The 15,451-nt window shown below is 41.0% G+C and overlaps 1 protein-coding gene across 1 annotated transcript; it reads right to left on the bottom strand.

Annotated features, from left to right (window-relative positions):
• Positions 1-897: 897 nt before the first annotated feature.
• Positions 898-8,216, bottom strand: LOC124006011 (cysteine-rich venom protein). Its single transcript, XM_046315670.1, has 8 exons — positions 8,146-8,216; positions 7,723-7,822; positions 6,235-6,335; positions 5,896-5,986; positions 5,438-5,580; positions 2,031-2,119; positions 1,824-1,906; positions 898-1,650 (listed from the first exon to the last, which is right to left on the bottom strand). Exons 2-8 carry the CDS (start codon positions 7,784-7,786, stop codon positions 1,508-1,510), a joined length of 714 nt encoding a protein of 237 aa, XP_046171626.1. The 5' UTR covers positions 7,787-7,822; positions 8,146-8,216; the 3' UTR covers positions 898-1,507.
• Positions 8,217-15,451: the final 7,235 nt, after the last annotated feature.

Genomic DNA, 15,451 nt, shown 5'->3' with positions numbered 1-15,451 from the left:
CCCATCTTAATCTTTTATTTTTATTGGCCAGTCTGAGAAATCGCTTTCTCTTTGCAACTCTGCCTAGAAGGCCAGCATCCCGGAGTCGCCTCTTCACTGTTGACGTTGAGACTGGTGTTTTGCGAGTACTATTTAATGAAGCTGCCAGTTGAGGATTTGTGAGGCGTCTGTTTCTCAAACTAGACACACTAATGTACTTGTCCTCTTGCTCAGTTGTGCACCGGAGCCTCCCACTCCTCTTTCTATTCTGGTTAAAGCCAGTTTGCGCTGTTCTGTGAAGGGAGTAGTACACAGCATTGTACGAGATCTTCAGTTTCTTGGCAATTTCTCGCATGGAATAGCCTTCATTTCTCAGAAAAGTATAGACTGACGAGTTTCATAGTCTAATAGACTGACGAGTTTCATAGTCTAAAGAAGACTTGTTTTATTGCTTCTTTAATCAGGATGGCAGTTTTCAGCTGTGCTAACATAATTGCAAAAGGGTTTTCTAATGATCAATTTGCCTTTTAAAATGCTAAACTTGGATTAGCTAACACAACGTGCCATTGGAACACAAGAGTGATGGTTGCTGATAATGGGCCTCTGTACCCTTATGTAGATATTCCATTAAAAATCAGCCATTTCCAGCTACAATAGTCATTTACAACATTAACAGTATCTGCACTGTATTTCTGATCAATTTTATGTTATTTTAATGGACAAAAACATGTGCTTTTCTTTCAAAAACAAGGACATTTCTAAGTGACCCCAAAATTTTGAACTGCAGTGTATATCAAGCCTGCAGATGGTCGTGTTATTCTGATACAGAATTTACTGTTGTACAACAGAGGCATCTGGTGGTGACGCTGACTATCTGATAGTGAGTTGTAAAACCATTAACACAGAGTCCATGAATTAATCTTCATGATCATTTAATGTGATTAAGGAAAATAATAAGGGTTATGTATTTCTGTCATGTGCAAACATTTAATGTTGATAGAGCAAATGGTGAGCAGCATGAATCAACTTAAAGTTAAATGTGTTGAGGTATTGCAGTTCTGTATAACCATATTACTGTGTGGTTAATTAGCTAAATAATAGACATGTTCACTGTTACTGTAACTGATGGAAATATTGCTTCTCAAAATGTAGAGGATATTCTTATTCAACGTCCATGCAAATCAAAAATTGTTTTTCTTTGGTGAAATGGGTATGAAGACATTGAAACCAATGAAAGGGAACAAAATCAATTGCAACGCTTCAAACTAACATTAGTTACTGTAGGTTATACACCTTATGTTACCCCCAGAGTAAGAATCATGTTTTATCTGTACCTTAGACCTACAGTGATAATTAAAATATTATTAGTGATAGTTAGTATTTTTCAAATCAACTGACTTTACCAGAAGTACAGTAGATAGATCAGCCAGGTTTTATGTTTTTTTTTCTTCTTCTCAAAGACAAGGAAACAACAGAGGAATCATTCAAAGTGATCTTTCGGTGGACCATTTTGGAGAGTCTGGTGGTTTCACTTCTTTGCTATTGGGATGATTTTGGAGGTGCACAGGCAGAGGGCGGGGCACCAGGCGTACACCAAAGGATTACTGCACCCGGCCTGTTTTTTCATGGCGGCACAATTGACATACTTGTTTAAGTAAGGACAGGGATTGGCTGAAATGACACATAAGAAGAAACATTGGCAGTCAATTCATTGTATATTGACCGTTTACATTTGGGGATTATTGTACATTGAACCTTGTGAACATGTTTTTGAAACACTAACATTGCTGAGTCACATTGGTAGGATTTTAGACCACATGCATTTCATCATGTCTGATACTTACTGCAAAGCTTATTTTCGCAGGAGTTGGGGCAGTCGGCACATGTAGCTCCTTCCTTGTATGGAGCCACTCCTCTGTAGTTTCCCCTGTTAACCAAAGTATTGAAATGATCGCTGGATGATGCCTACCTTCCACTACCAGTTCCAGTAAATTGGGTGAAATTGTACACGGGTGTTAGGTGCATTTCTGGGTGTGATTAGTGCAACATACGCTCTGTAATACTGGCACCCATAGAAGTAGACTGAGCCAGGACACAGGGCCACACCACAGCCAACCTTGTACGAACTGTTCCAAACCACCTACAGGTATATGGAAGGAAACGCAGTTTAGTGTTATCCGAGTTTCATTGGCGAATAACCATAATGACACTTGTCGGTAACTACACACCACTCTGACTACCATACAGCACAGCAAATCAAATCAATTGTTACATGTTGCATCCACATATGTAGCAGATGCTATTTTGAGTGTAGAACAATGGTTCATAACAATATACACTGAGTAGACAAAATGTTAAGAACGAAGAACACCGGCTCTTTCCAATGATGTAGACTGACCGGGGGTGAATCCAGGTGAAAGCTATGATCTCTTATTTATGTCACTTGTTAAATCCACTTCAAACAGTGTAGATGAAGGAGAGGAGACCGGTTAAAGAAGGATTTTTAAGCCTTGAGAGAATTGAGACCTGGATTGTGTACGTGTGCCATTCAGAGGGTGAATGGACTAGACAAAAGATTTAAGTGCCTTTGAATGGTTTTATGGTAGTAGGTGCCAGGTGCACCGGTTTGTGGGGAGACAACTCAATATTAGGAAGGTGTTCCTAATGTTTGGTAAACTCAGTGTATGTACAATACAATGACTGAAATTGCTACCAAAAGAAATGCCAATAAGTTAGTAATCTATTTTGTAAGTATATATTCCTTTGGTGTCAATAGGTATATGTAATTAAATATCCCGGAAAATATACATGACAGAATAGGAACTGTAGTGTTGGTGTGTGTTTCCTATCTGACCCTAATTAGTGGTGGACATGTCAAATATATTTAAAAAATAGTCCATTGTGGGTCCTTTTGTACCTAAAAGTCTAGTGTTGACTGTTCAGAAGGTATGTTTGAATCTGTTCAGAAGGTATGTTTGAATCTGTTCAGAAGGTATGTTTGAATCTGTTCAGAAGGTATGTTTGAATCTGTTCAGAAGGTATGTTTGAATCTGTTCAGAAGGTATGTTTGAATCTGTTCAGAAGGTATGTTTGAATCTGTTCAGAAGGTATGTTTGAATCTGTTCAGAAGGTATGTTTGAATCTGTTCAGAAGGTATGTTTGAATCAGAAGGTATGTTTGTTCAGAAGGTATGTTTGAATCTGTTCAGAAGGTATGTTTGAATCTGTTCAGAAGGTATGTTTGAATCTGTTCAGAAGGTATGTTTGAATCTGTTCAGAAGGTATGTTTGAATCTGTTCAGAAGGTATGTTTGAATCTGTTCAGAAGGTATGTTTGAATCTGTTCAGAAGGTATGTTTGAATCTGTTCAGAAGGTTTGAATCTGTTCAGAAGGTGGGTTTGAATCTGTTGGGTTTGAATCTGTTCAGAGGTATGTTTGAATCTGTTCAGAAGGGTTTGAATCTGTTCAGAAGGTATGTTTGAATCTGTTCAGAAGGTATGTTTGAATCTGTTCAGAAGGTATGTTTGAATCTGTTCAGAAGGTATGTTTATTTTTATATTGGTGTTTGTTTATTCAAATTTGACAGCATGTGTATTACTTTGAAAGTTAGGCCACTGCAGTTGTCTTTGATGTGTTTGGAGAGACGTTCATGGGGGTCCAAGCAGTATATTGAAACTGCCCTCCTTTAAGGTGACTGTTTAAGTTAATACATTTTGTATTTCTAAAATAGTTACTGTTTGTGTAGATATAGTGGCTAACTGCTCTTTCATGCAGAAGTTGTTTGTCACTGTTTTCAGTTGTGAACATGGTCACTTGTCACTGGAAGCACTGTAGATATTTTTTAAATGATACAGCCACCCAGTGGAAGGAACTGAGGTGTGTTTTTGCATTGTTTTACTGTACATTTTTTAAACAAGCAAACTTCATCAGACTGTTTCTCTATAAATGGGCCTATAAAACCTGTAATTTGATTAGATGTTACACAGTGCATTCGGAAAGTATTCAGACCCCTTGACTTTCCCACATTTTGTTACGTTACAGCCTTATTCTAAAATGTATAAAATAAGTTTTTCCCTCATCAATCTACACACAATACCCCATAATGGCAAATTATTAGCAACTGATGTGACCTTTACATAGGTATTCAAACCCTTTACTTAGTACTTTGTTGAAGCACCTTTGGAAGCGATTACAGCCTCAAGTCTTCTTGGGAAGACGCCACAAGCTTGGCACATCTGTATTTGGGGAGTTTCTCCCAATCTTCTCTGCATATCCTCTCAAGCTCTTTCAGGTTGGAAGGGGAGCGATGCTGCACAGCTATTTTCAGGTCTCTTCAGAGATGTTCGATCGGGTTCAAGTGCGGGCTCTGGCTGGGCCACTTAAGTACATTCAGAGACTTGTCCCAAAGCCACTCCTGCGTTGTCTTGGCTGTGTGGTTTTCATTAAGGATCCCCCTGTACTTAGCGCCGTTCATCTTTGCCTCGATCCGGACTAGTCTCCTAGTCCCTGCCACTGAAGAACACCCCCACAGCATGATGCTGACATCACCATCATGCTTCACTGTAGGGATGATGCCAGATTTCCTTCAGATATGACGCTTAGCATTCAGGCCAAAGAGCTCAATCTTGGTGTCATCAGACCAGAGAATCTTGTTTCTCATGACCTGAGAGTCTTTGGGTGCCTTTTGGCAGACTCATAGCTGGCTGTCATGTGCCTTTTATTGAGGAGTGGCTTTTGTCTGGCCACTCTACCATAAAGGCCTAATTGGTGGAGTGCTGCAGAGATGGGAGAAACTTCCAGAAGGACAACCTCCACAGAGGAACTCTGGAGCTCTGTCAGATTGAACATCGGGTTCTTGGTCACCTCTCTGACCAAGACCCTTCTCTGGGCCGCCAGCTCTACGAAGGGTCTTGGGGATTTCAAACTTCTTCCATTTAAGAATGATGGAGAACACTGTGTTCTTGGGGACCTTCAATGCTGCAGACATTTTTTGTTGTCCTTCCCTAGATCTGTGCCTTGACACAATCCTGTCTCTGTGCTTTACAGACAATTCCTTCAATCTCATGGCTTGGGTTTTGCTATGACATTCACTGTCAACTGTGGGACCTTTATATAGACAGGTGTTTGCCTTTTTCAAATCATGTCCAATCAATTGAATTTACCACAGGTGGACTCCAATCAAGTTGTAGACACATCTCATGGATGATCAATGGAAACAGGATGCATCTCAATTTTCGAGTCTCATAGCAAAGGGTCTGAATACTTATGTAAATATGGTTTTTTGTTGTTTTTAATCACTTAGTCATTATGGGGTATTGTGTGTAGATTCGTGAGGAAATTGTTTTATTTCATCCATTTTAGAAGCCTGTAACATAACAATGTGGAAAAAGTCAACGAGTCTGAATACTATCTGAAGGCACTTCATGTCATAGTGTATCTGCACGTAAGATGAATGTTACCTGTGTGTAGTGGCCAATGGATTTACCATTGATAGATCCATTGGGATAGGAGTAGTCTATGACCTCACTGTGCCAGGCTGTAACGATTTGAGTCCAATTCGTAGAAGCGGAGGACATGAACAGGTTCTCACCCATTTCGTAGTCTGTTCAGAAGTGAAGCATGCATGGAAAAGTTTACTAAATAGGTGTGTAACAGTGAAATCAAACTGGAACAGTTGACTAAAATGTCTTTGAATGCAGGATTTAAGATGTCAACAAATGTAAGCTACCATAGAGAGTCACTGGTGATAAGAACTCATGACATTCAAAATATATTTGAGCTTAAGATCATGCTCACATTGATACCATTGCAGCCAATGTCTTGAGTTGCATGAATCAATCAAATATATTTGTTTTAGTTTGCTCTACAGCAGGGGACGGACAGGATGTGTCAAGGAGAGACAAAGGGGAAAACGTACCGCCAAGCATGCGACTGCTGGGTGGGCCATGAGCCATGGAGCAGGTGTCAACCCAAGCCTGAGCACTGGCCGCTGCCTCCTCGCTCCAGTTCTGCAGATCAAATACTAACAGTTCTAGAATAAAGGCATCCACAAGACTGACATCCACATACTAGTGTCCAAGGAGTATTTTGTGGCCACTGTATTTTCTCTACCTGTACATAGACTAACCATATAGGGCTGCTCTATGAATTACCAATCAGGGATTCTATTCTTTGATGGATTTTGGGGATACTATGTTGGAAACATTGATTCTGCGGTTTGTTACTGGTGGAAAGTAAATGAATTATGAAAGTTTACCATCTTGAGCATGTCTCTAGCAGTTGGCGTAACCGCTCTCCGGAAGGCATTGTGCTGGTTAAGGATCTCAGCCTGAACTGCTGTGCTGTCTGGGCAAATATCTATACGTACACACACATTATATTGTGGGATTATATGCACATTACTTACTCCACATGTAAATACTTCACTAAACCATAATACAAAGCAACTATTTACTCCTAATGTCTTTGCCAACATCTGGACAATGAGTCCCAAATCAATCCACGTTCTTTTGTAAAGACAACACATGATGAATTAAACATTGAGTGTGATAACTAAATCCAGTTGAATTCATTTATAATCATGTTGGTAGAGGATATTGAAAGTCTACACACCGTTTGCAAATTCTTCACATCAAATTGAAAGGGATTACATTTTTTCCTACAGTACTGATCTACATAATCTACTCCTCCATTTGAAGTTTACACTACCAACTCTTAGGGCAGCATATGCTAATTTTTTGTCAAAATTGCTCAAGCGCAGTATATTTGGTTGGGAATCATTGATGGAAAGCATATTTAAACCTCTTTTCAAGCAAATTTATGTCTGGACTGAGTCCAGACAACTCGGCAACACAACACCTTGGAAATCCAATCAGGTGTGTCTTTGACATAACATTATGTATAATTGTCTCACTGAAAACTACAACTCTGTCCCAGGATTTTCAGAAGACTGAGGAGGGTTATTTTTGTCAATGTTTACCTGGGCTTTGAGGCTTTCATATTTATTTTGAAATTGACGCACTCCCCAGTCCCTGCCGATGAGAAGCAATACCTATAACATGATACTGCCACCCTAATACTAACCCTGAGGTAGTTTTTTTCTGGAAAATTCTACCTATTTAATGCCAAAGACACATCCGAATGGCTTTCCAAGAGTTGTTTACTTGTTCCTGAATGGTCCAGTCTCAGCCCTGAATGAAATCTCCTTTAAAAAAAAAGGTTTGAATATTGCTGTCCATCAATGATTCCCAGCCAAAGTATAATGACAAAACAATGAATACATGTTGCCCTAAGAGTTGTGCAAAGTTGGTAGAATCTTATTTGAAATTATTCAATGCTGTAATGGCTGCCAAAGGTGTTTCAACCAAGTATGAACTCTGGGGTGTCAAGACATATGCAATCAAGACATTTTCATTTAATTTTGAATTGATTTGGAAAATGTTCTGTGATTGTCTTTTACTTTTAAAATCTGGAGTATGTTGTGTAATCCCTTTTTAAATGTTCAGGCAGCAAAATGTGGAGACTGTGCAACGAGTGTGTACACTTCCACTGGGCACTGTGTTAGAATGTTCGAAACGAATTGTACTTACTTGACTGTGGACACAGCAGTAGGAGATGGCCCAAGGGAAAGAATGAAAAGCTTTCAGAGTAAGACCTTTCATAAATACTTTAACGTGTAATTGGTTTCATGTCTAATATACTGTTTCAGATGGCATATGTTATTTTCAGTAATTAGTAGGAGTACTTACCACATTGCACGCAGAGTACACTTCATGCAGTGTCAGGATGCAAACCAATAACGCAAACATTGTGCCTGAAATCCAGGAGAGAGAGACTGCACCTATCTAGAATAAGAATCCACATGATCAGAATGGAGTACATTGCCTTCGTTTGCCTGTTGTCAGAATCTTTGTACAACTGCATGCTAGTATCTATTGCATTTTTGTTACTTTATTTTAACATCAACTTTTGTCTTTTCCCACTGACATATTCGCATTGATAGCCATAAGCAAAAATGTTACTAACAATAAAAATAGGCAATCCTTTGAGAATCAAGAGATTAGCCTTTGCACATCACGGAGATTGATGACCTCATATTTGAACTTGCATGTTCTCGAATAGTAATGCTGTAAAGATCTGTACTTCTTGCAGAGCGAAGAGGCTTTACCTGCTCATGGGTCTTCAAGGGGGTTGTGTGGCGCTTGGTGCTGTTCTTTTTCCTTTTTATATGGCCAACGCCGGGCTACATTCGTGACTGTGGTAGGCTCACCTTTTCTTTCACTACTAATGAGGCAGAGGCTGTCAATATTACACAATAAATGCAGGACAACAATACATCCAGAAACCAGTATTGAGAAGCTGACAGAAGTAAATATGAATTTGTAAGCGCATGGGGTGTAGTTTCTCCACTGCAAACCTCCACAAAGAATGGAGAAGCGCTCTGTAAATACTAGTGTAAATAAAAGAACAATTATGGATGGCGTTGACTGCATATGAGTGGATGCATTTCTTTGTTTGGAATGGAACGCCAATTCTGAAAGTAGGGACCTCACAATGGCAAATAGTCTTCCTTGAGTTTGTTCTAGCTTGGCAGGATTGTCAGTCAGATTAATTAGCCTTTAAAGACTATGCCTTTGGTGCCTGTCCAGCCAATGTGTCTGGGCCACAATAATGACTGTTTAGTGTGTATGACCAAATCCTGTTGTATAAATTCAGTCAATATAGAAGGATTTATCCTTTGCATAATAACGATCTGCTCGGAGGTCAGTAGGCATTTCTTTAAAAATGGAATGCATGACTTGTTGGCAACTGACATAAATAACAAAGTTGGATATCATTTTGTACACCTTATCATGATGCAAGGTGACTTTGGGTGTTCAGAAAGGCCCCAAACAAATAAAGGGAATACATAGTCAGTTGTACAACTGAATGCCTTCAGCATTTAACTCAACCCCTCTGAATCAGAGAGGTGTGGGGGGCTGCCTTATTAATCAACATCCACGACACCCGGGGAACAGCGTGATAACTGACTTGCTCAGGGGCAGAACAACAGATTTTTAGCTTTCGGTTACTGGCCCAATGCTCTAACCACTAGGCTACCGCCACGCTCAATAATATTATTTTATTATTCTTATTACTTCACTTTATATCAAGATCTTGTTTTAATAAACTTTCATGAATAAACCAATAAATCACTGAATTGACTGTGTATCATTACAAATACACAAATGTCTGTCATAATCAAGGTGTAATTCGTTTTTTCCAAACCGATTCCCTCTATCCCTAAAAGGCTGAATGAAATATGTGTCGAGTTTACATAGAAAGTCGGTGAGTAGAACATACTTATAATGCAATGCAAGAACATGCTGAAACCAAGTACCCACGTCATGTCTTTTGATATCATATCACCTTACCCTCATTCACTTCTGTCAAGAACACTTGTGGTGTTTGTATATTTAACTGGGTGTTCCTCTTTACATACTATACATGTTTGGGTGCAGCAAATACAATGTATTTCTCACTGACCTAAATATACTGAATAAAAGTATAAACTCAACATGCAACAATTTCAAAGATTTTACTGAGTTACAGTTCATATAAGGAAATCAGTCATTTGAAGTAAATTCATTAGACCCTAGTCTATGGATTTCACATGACTGGGAATACAGATATGCATCTGTTGGTCATAGATTCCTTTATAAAAAAGTAGGGGTATGGATCAGAACCAGTCTGTATCTGTTGTGACCACCATTTGCCTCATGCAGCGCGACACATCTCCTACACATTGAGTTGATCAGGCTGTTGATGGTGGCCTGTCGAATGTTCTCCCACTCCTCTTCAATGGCTGTGCAATGTTACTGGATATTGGCTGGAACTGGAACATACTGTCGTAAGCATCGATCCAGAGCATCCCAAACATGCTCAATGGGTGACATGTCTGATGAGTATGCAGGCCATGAAGAACTGGGTCATTTTCAGCTTCTGGAAATGGTTATATTTTTGGTCCTGATGTGGTATGATAGTTTAAATAAATTCACGAGCCATTTTATTAGTTATATTCTTCAAGACTCAATGGCTATACAGTATTTCATTTAAAAGTCCTAAAATGGATATACCAATCCCTGATAGCCCTTTTCAAATAATATTTACAGTTTTTCACAATTGCTAAAAAAGTGTTTACCTATACTTAAGATACTTTGTCTAAACTCTTAACACAACAACACACCTACATCACATAATTAGCCAAATAGTTCATTATCTGCTCAAAACCACATTTTGTTTATTAAATTCCAACTCCACATTTCAAAATGCAAAAAAACTCTACATACACTAACTCTATCAAAACACGTCAAACCCGACTCAACATAGAATCATTCTGTCAAAACACTAGCACATGTTTTCTATCCAAGAGGAACATGTAGTCAATCATAGCACAATGACTTTCAAAATACTATCAGTTGATGGCATTACAAAAACTGCATTACTTTTCATGTTTCAGTTCTACCTGCAGACAATAGACAATGTGAAAACCATTGTTTTTATAATTCAGTTTCCTTCTACTGTAAACCACTCTACATTTTTAGGTTGAGAGTGTCAAATGTGTGCATTTTTGGTAATATACTATCTAAAAGTGAACGAGTCATATTTACTTTATAGAATGTACAGTAGAAAAAAATAGTAAGTGACAGAATTGCTGCAGTAAAAGCTTTATTAGCAACATGAAATTGCTGCCAGTGATCAACAAGAAATCCAACATGGCCTTTGGTTCCAAATGTGTACAAATAAAACACAATTACAGTAAAAAAGGCACGGAAGGGAAAAAACTGTAAAATGCCCGTCCTGTTCTAATCTATACCATCTTCAGCATTTGACCACATGTCCTCGTCCACATCGCATCTTATGTCGTCTCTCACTATGCACCTTGGATAGAAACTCTTGGCCTGCCTTATCCACCCCTGGCAGTCTTCAGCTGAGATGTCTCTGCACCTTGGATAGAAACTCTTGGCCTGCCTTATCCACCCCTGGCAGTCTTCAGCTGAGATGTCTCTGCACCTTGGATAGAAACGCTTGGCCTGCCTTATCCACCCCTGGCAGTCTTCAGCTGAGATGTCTCTGCAGCCGGCATCCATTGCATCCAGGAGGGTGATTTGGTCATGTGGCAGATGATCATTCACTTTCCACCTCCAGGCAGAAAAAAATCCTTAATGGTATTGAGGAAAGGTGAGTAGGGGGAAGGAAAGGTGAGTAGGTTTTAATGGTATTGAGGAAAGGCGAGTAGGTTGGGAGGGAAGGCGTAGGGTGGGAGGGTGGGTGGAAAGGCGAGTAGGGTGGGAGGAAAGGCGAGTAGGGTGGGAGGAAAGGCGAGTAGGGTGAGAGGAAAGGCGAGTAGGGGGGAGGAAAGGCGAGTAGGGTGGGAGGAAAAGGGAAACCATTCTTGAATAGGCTGCAAACCAGTTTGTGATTGCATGTGAATGGTGGAATGCTGCATTGTCCCATGCAATCACAAATGTCCTCATGTTTCCTCCCACCTGTTCCCTTTCTGCTTCTGGCACCAGTTGTTAGTGGAGGTAATCTAAACATAAAAGAAGGTGCTCAGTGTTGCAGGGACCAATCTGGCATTTCTGCAGGACCAAACCAGCACTTGAGATTGCAGTCATTGTGATTTTTGCTCCTCTCTGACCCGACACATCAACGGTGGCCCTTTTCCCGTTGACATTTCTTCCCCGCCGATGTGTTTTTGCCAGGTTAAACCCTGCCTCATCTACATAAATTATTTCACAAGGGGTCTGATTAGCCTCCACCTCCATGACTCTCTGAAAGAAATCAAACACAGTATGTGTAAATGCTTTTCAGTTGTTCCTATTGTATGTACTGTAACCCATGTTTACATGTAGAGTAGCATAGTGTAAAACTCACTGTAGAACAAGACATCTTGGATGGACACCATACCTGGACATATTGCTGCCGGAGATCCTTGACCCGCTCACTGTTTCTTTCAAAAGGAACTGCTTACAGCTGTTTCATTCCAACTCTGTGTTTGGTCAGAGTCTGAGCCAATGGTAGTCAGGTTGATGCTTTCAACATTGTGAAATGCCAGGTTGTCCCGGTAAAAGGCAACAGAACAGGATGTCACCTTTTTGAGGCTATTTTCATGCACTTCTGTTTTACAGGTTAGAAATGAAAGCACTTTATCTTGTTCCTAAAAACTTCTAAATGAATCCTGATAATATCATGATTTCTTTTGAATGAATAATGGTGAGTGAGAAGGTTTGAGGCTATAACAAAACATGCTAACCTCTTACTTTGAAAAAAACTGCAACACACTTATAATGCAATGAGAGAATATGCCGAAACCAAACACCCACGTTGTGTCTTTTGATGTCATATCACCTTACCCTCATTCACTTCTGTCAAGAACACTTGTGATGTTTGTATATTTAACTGGGTGTTCCTCTCTACATACTATACATGTTTGGGTGCAGCAAATACAATGTATGCTCTCTGACCTAAATGTACTGAATAAAATGTTGTTGTTGCAACATGCAACAATTTCAAAGATTTTACTGAGTTACAGTTCATATAAGGACATCAGTCAATTGGAATGAATTCATTAGACCCTAATCTATGGATTTCACATGACTGGGAATACAGATATGCATCTGTTGGTCATAGATTCCTTTAAAAAAAAGTTGGGGTGTGGATCAGAACCAGTCTGTATCTGTTGTGACCACCATTTTCCTCATGCAGTACGACACATCTCCTACACATTGAGTTAATCAGGTTGTTTATTGTGGCCCTTTGAATGTTCTCCCACTCCTCTTCAATGGCTGTGCGAAGTTGCTGGATATTGGCAGGAACTGGATTCAGAGCATCCCAAACATGCTCAATGGGTGACATGTCTGGTGACTATGTAGGCCATTTTATTTGTATTTTTTTTATTGAACCTTTATTTAACTAGGCAAATCAGTTAAGAACAAATTATTATTTACAATAACAGCTAAAGGTCTCCTGCTGGGACGGGGGCTAGGATTAAAAATAAATATAAATATAGGAAAAAAACACATTTCACAACAACAGAGACAACACAACATTACATAAAGAGAGACCTAAGACAACAACATGGCAAGGCGACAACACCATGGTCACAACACAACATGATAATAACAACATGGAAGCAGCACAAAACATGGATCAAACATTATTCTTTAACCTTTATTTAACTAGGCAAGTCAGTTAAGAACAAATTCCTATTTCAATGACAGCCTAGGAACAGTGGGTTAACTGCCTTGGTCAAGGGCAGAAGGACATATTTTTTCCCTTGTAGGCTCAGGGATTTGTTCTTGCAACCTTTCGAGGACTAGTCCAACACGCTAACCACTAGGCTACCTGTCACCCCTTTATTGGGAAATACCAGGTTGTCCTCTACAATTCTGGTCTGAATTTCTCTCAGTTTCATTGCATTGTCAGCAATGACCAATCCTACAATGGCTCTTGGTCTTCACTGAGGAGCTTTCCTCTTCCGCAAGAGGGAGGAGGACGTTGTGTCCTTTAGAGGAACAAAAATAGAACATATGTATTTGGATTGGCATTGGTGATCTACAGTTACAGTGGGACATAGCAACAGTAATGAAAGAAGAAGCCCTTGTGAACTACATTACTTACCTGTTGGTTTGTTGAAAATTCTGGATAATGGAAGCCACGGTTGATCGTCTGAAATTAGGCTGGACTCTTTCACCAGCCTCTCTCAGTGATAGACCATGGTATTAGGCTGGACTCTTTCACCAGCCTCTTTCAGTGATAGACCATGGTATTAGGCTGGACTCTTTCACCAGCCTCTTTCAGTGATAGACCATGGTATTAGTCTGGACTCTTTCACCAGTCTCTTGGTGATAGACCATGGTTTATCACATGGTCTATGATGGTGGCTCTTATTTCATCAGCGACAACAGCTCTTACTCTCCTTTGAACACCACCACGCATTCGTACTCCTCTCCCCTACCTCTCCTTCTCCCTTGTCCTGGTCCAACTATTCCTCTGCCTGGTCCAACTATTCCTCTGCCTGGTCCAACTATTCCTCTGCCTGGTCCAGCTACTCCTCTCCCTGGTCCAACTACTCCTCGCCCTGGTCCAACTACTCCTCTGCTTTGATTTGAACTACTCCTCTCCCTGGTCCAACTACTCATCTCCCTGGTCAAGCTACTCTTCGCTCTGGGTCAGATACTCCTCTCCCTGGTCCAACAACTTCTCCATTCCTTCAATGCCATCTTAACCGCTAGGAGTTCACGATCCCCACAAATCGTAGTTCCTCTCAGCCGGGGTAAGCCGGTGTGAGAAGAAAGCGCATGGATGAAGCTTCTTGTCTTCACCCCTCTGAGACAGGACAGCTCCAACACCAACCTCTGAGGCATCTACCTCCACCACAAACGGTTCATCCGTAGTCGGTAGTATCAGGATGGGAGCAGAGAGGACGCGCTGCTTGAGTCCTTGGAAGGCCGTCTCAGCTTCTCCTCCCGACAAAAACCTTGCATTGCCACCCTTGGTTAAAGCTGAGAGAGGGGCTGCCACCAAGCTGAAGTTCTTGATGAACTTGCGGTAAAAGTTAGTGAAGCCCAGGAAACGCTGAACTTCCTTAACGGATTTGGGGGTGGGCCAATCCGCTACCGCCCCTACCTTCCTGGGGTCCATTTGGACTTGACCGGGTTCCACTACAAATCCCAGGAATTGTACTCGGGATGAATGGAATTCACATTTTTCCGGCTTAACGTACAGATGGCTGTCTAGGAGGCGTTTGAGTACTTGTCTGACATGCTTAGTGTGTTCTTGAAGAGAGCTCGAAAAGATGAGGATGTCATCCAAGTAAAGGAACACAAATATGTTAAGCATATCCCTAAGCACATCGTTTATGAGCGCTTGGAACACCGCTGGGGCGTTGGTCAGGCCGAAGGGCATCACCAAGTATTCATAGTGACCAGTAGGCGTGTTGAAAGCGGTCTTCCACTCGTCACCAGGTCTGATCCGCACAAGATGGTATGCGTTCCGCAGGTCAAGCTTAGTGAAAACAACTGCTTCCTGGAGCAGCTCGAAGGCTGTGGCCATAAGGGGTAGCGGGTAACGGTTATGGACGGTTATGGCATTGAGTCCCCGGTAGTCGATGCAAGGACGTAATCCACCGTCTTTCTTGGCCACAAAGAAAAACCCTGCTCCCGCCGGGGAGGTGGATGGACGCATGAGGCCTGCTTCCAGAGCGTCCTTGATGTAGGTATCCATAGCAGCTCGTTCGGGTGGAGATAGAGAAAAGATCCGACCCCTGGGAGGGCAAGTGCCCGGAAACAGTTCGATGGGGCAATCATAAGGTCTATGGGGTGGTAGCATGGTGGCCCTCTGTTTGCTAAATACCAGTTTGAGGTCATGGTAACACTCGGGAACTCGGGTCAGGTCGATGGATTCTAAAGACTCGGGAGTAGAACTCGGGA

This window comes from Oncorhynchus gorbuscha, linkage group LG19, assembly GCF_021184085.1.
Source record: "Oncorhynchus gorbuscha isolate QuinsamMale2020 ecotype Even-year linkage group LG19, OgorEven_v1.0, whole genome shotgun sequence".
NCBI lineage: Eukaryota > Metazoa > Chordata > Actinopteri > Salmoniformes > Salmonidae > Oncorhynchus > Oncorhynchus gorbuscha.
Note: the sequence above shows the minus strand (reverse complement) of the source record. Positions and strands in the feature narration are given on the sequence as shown.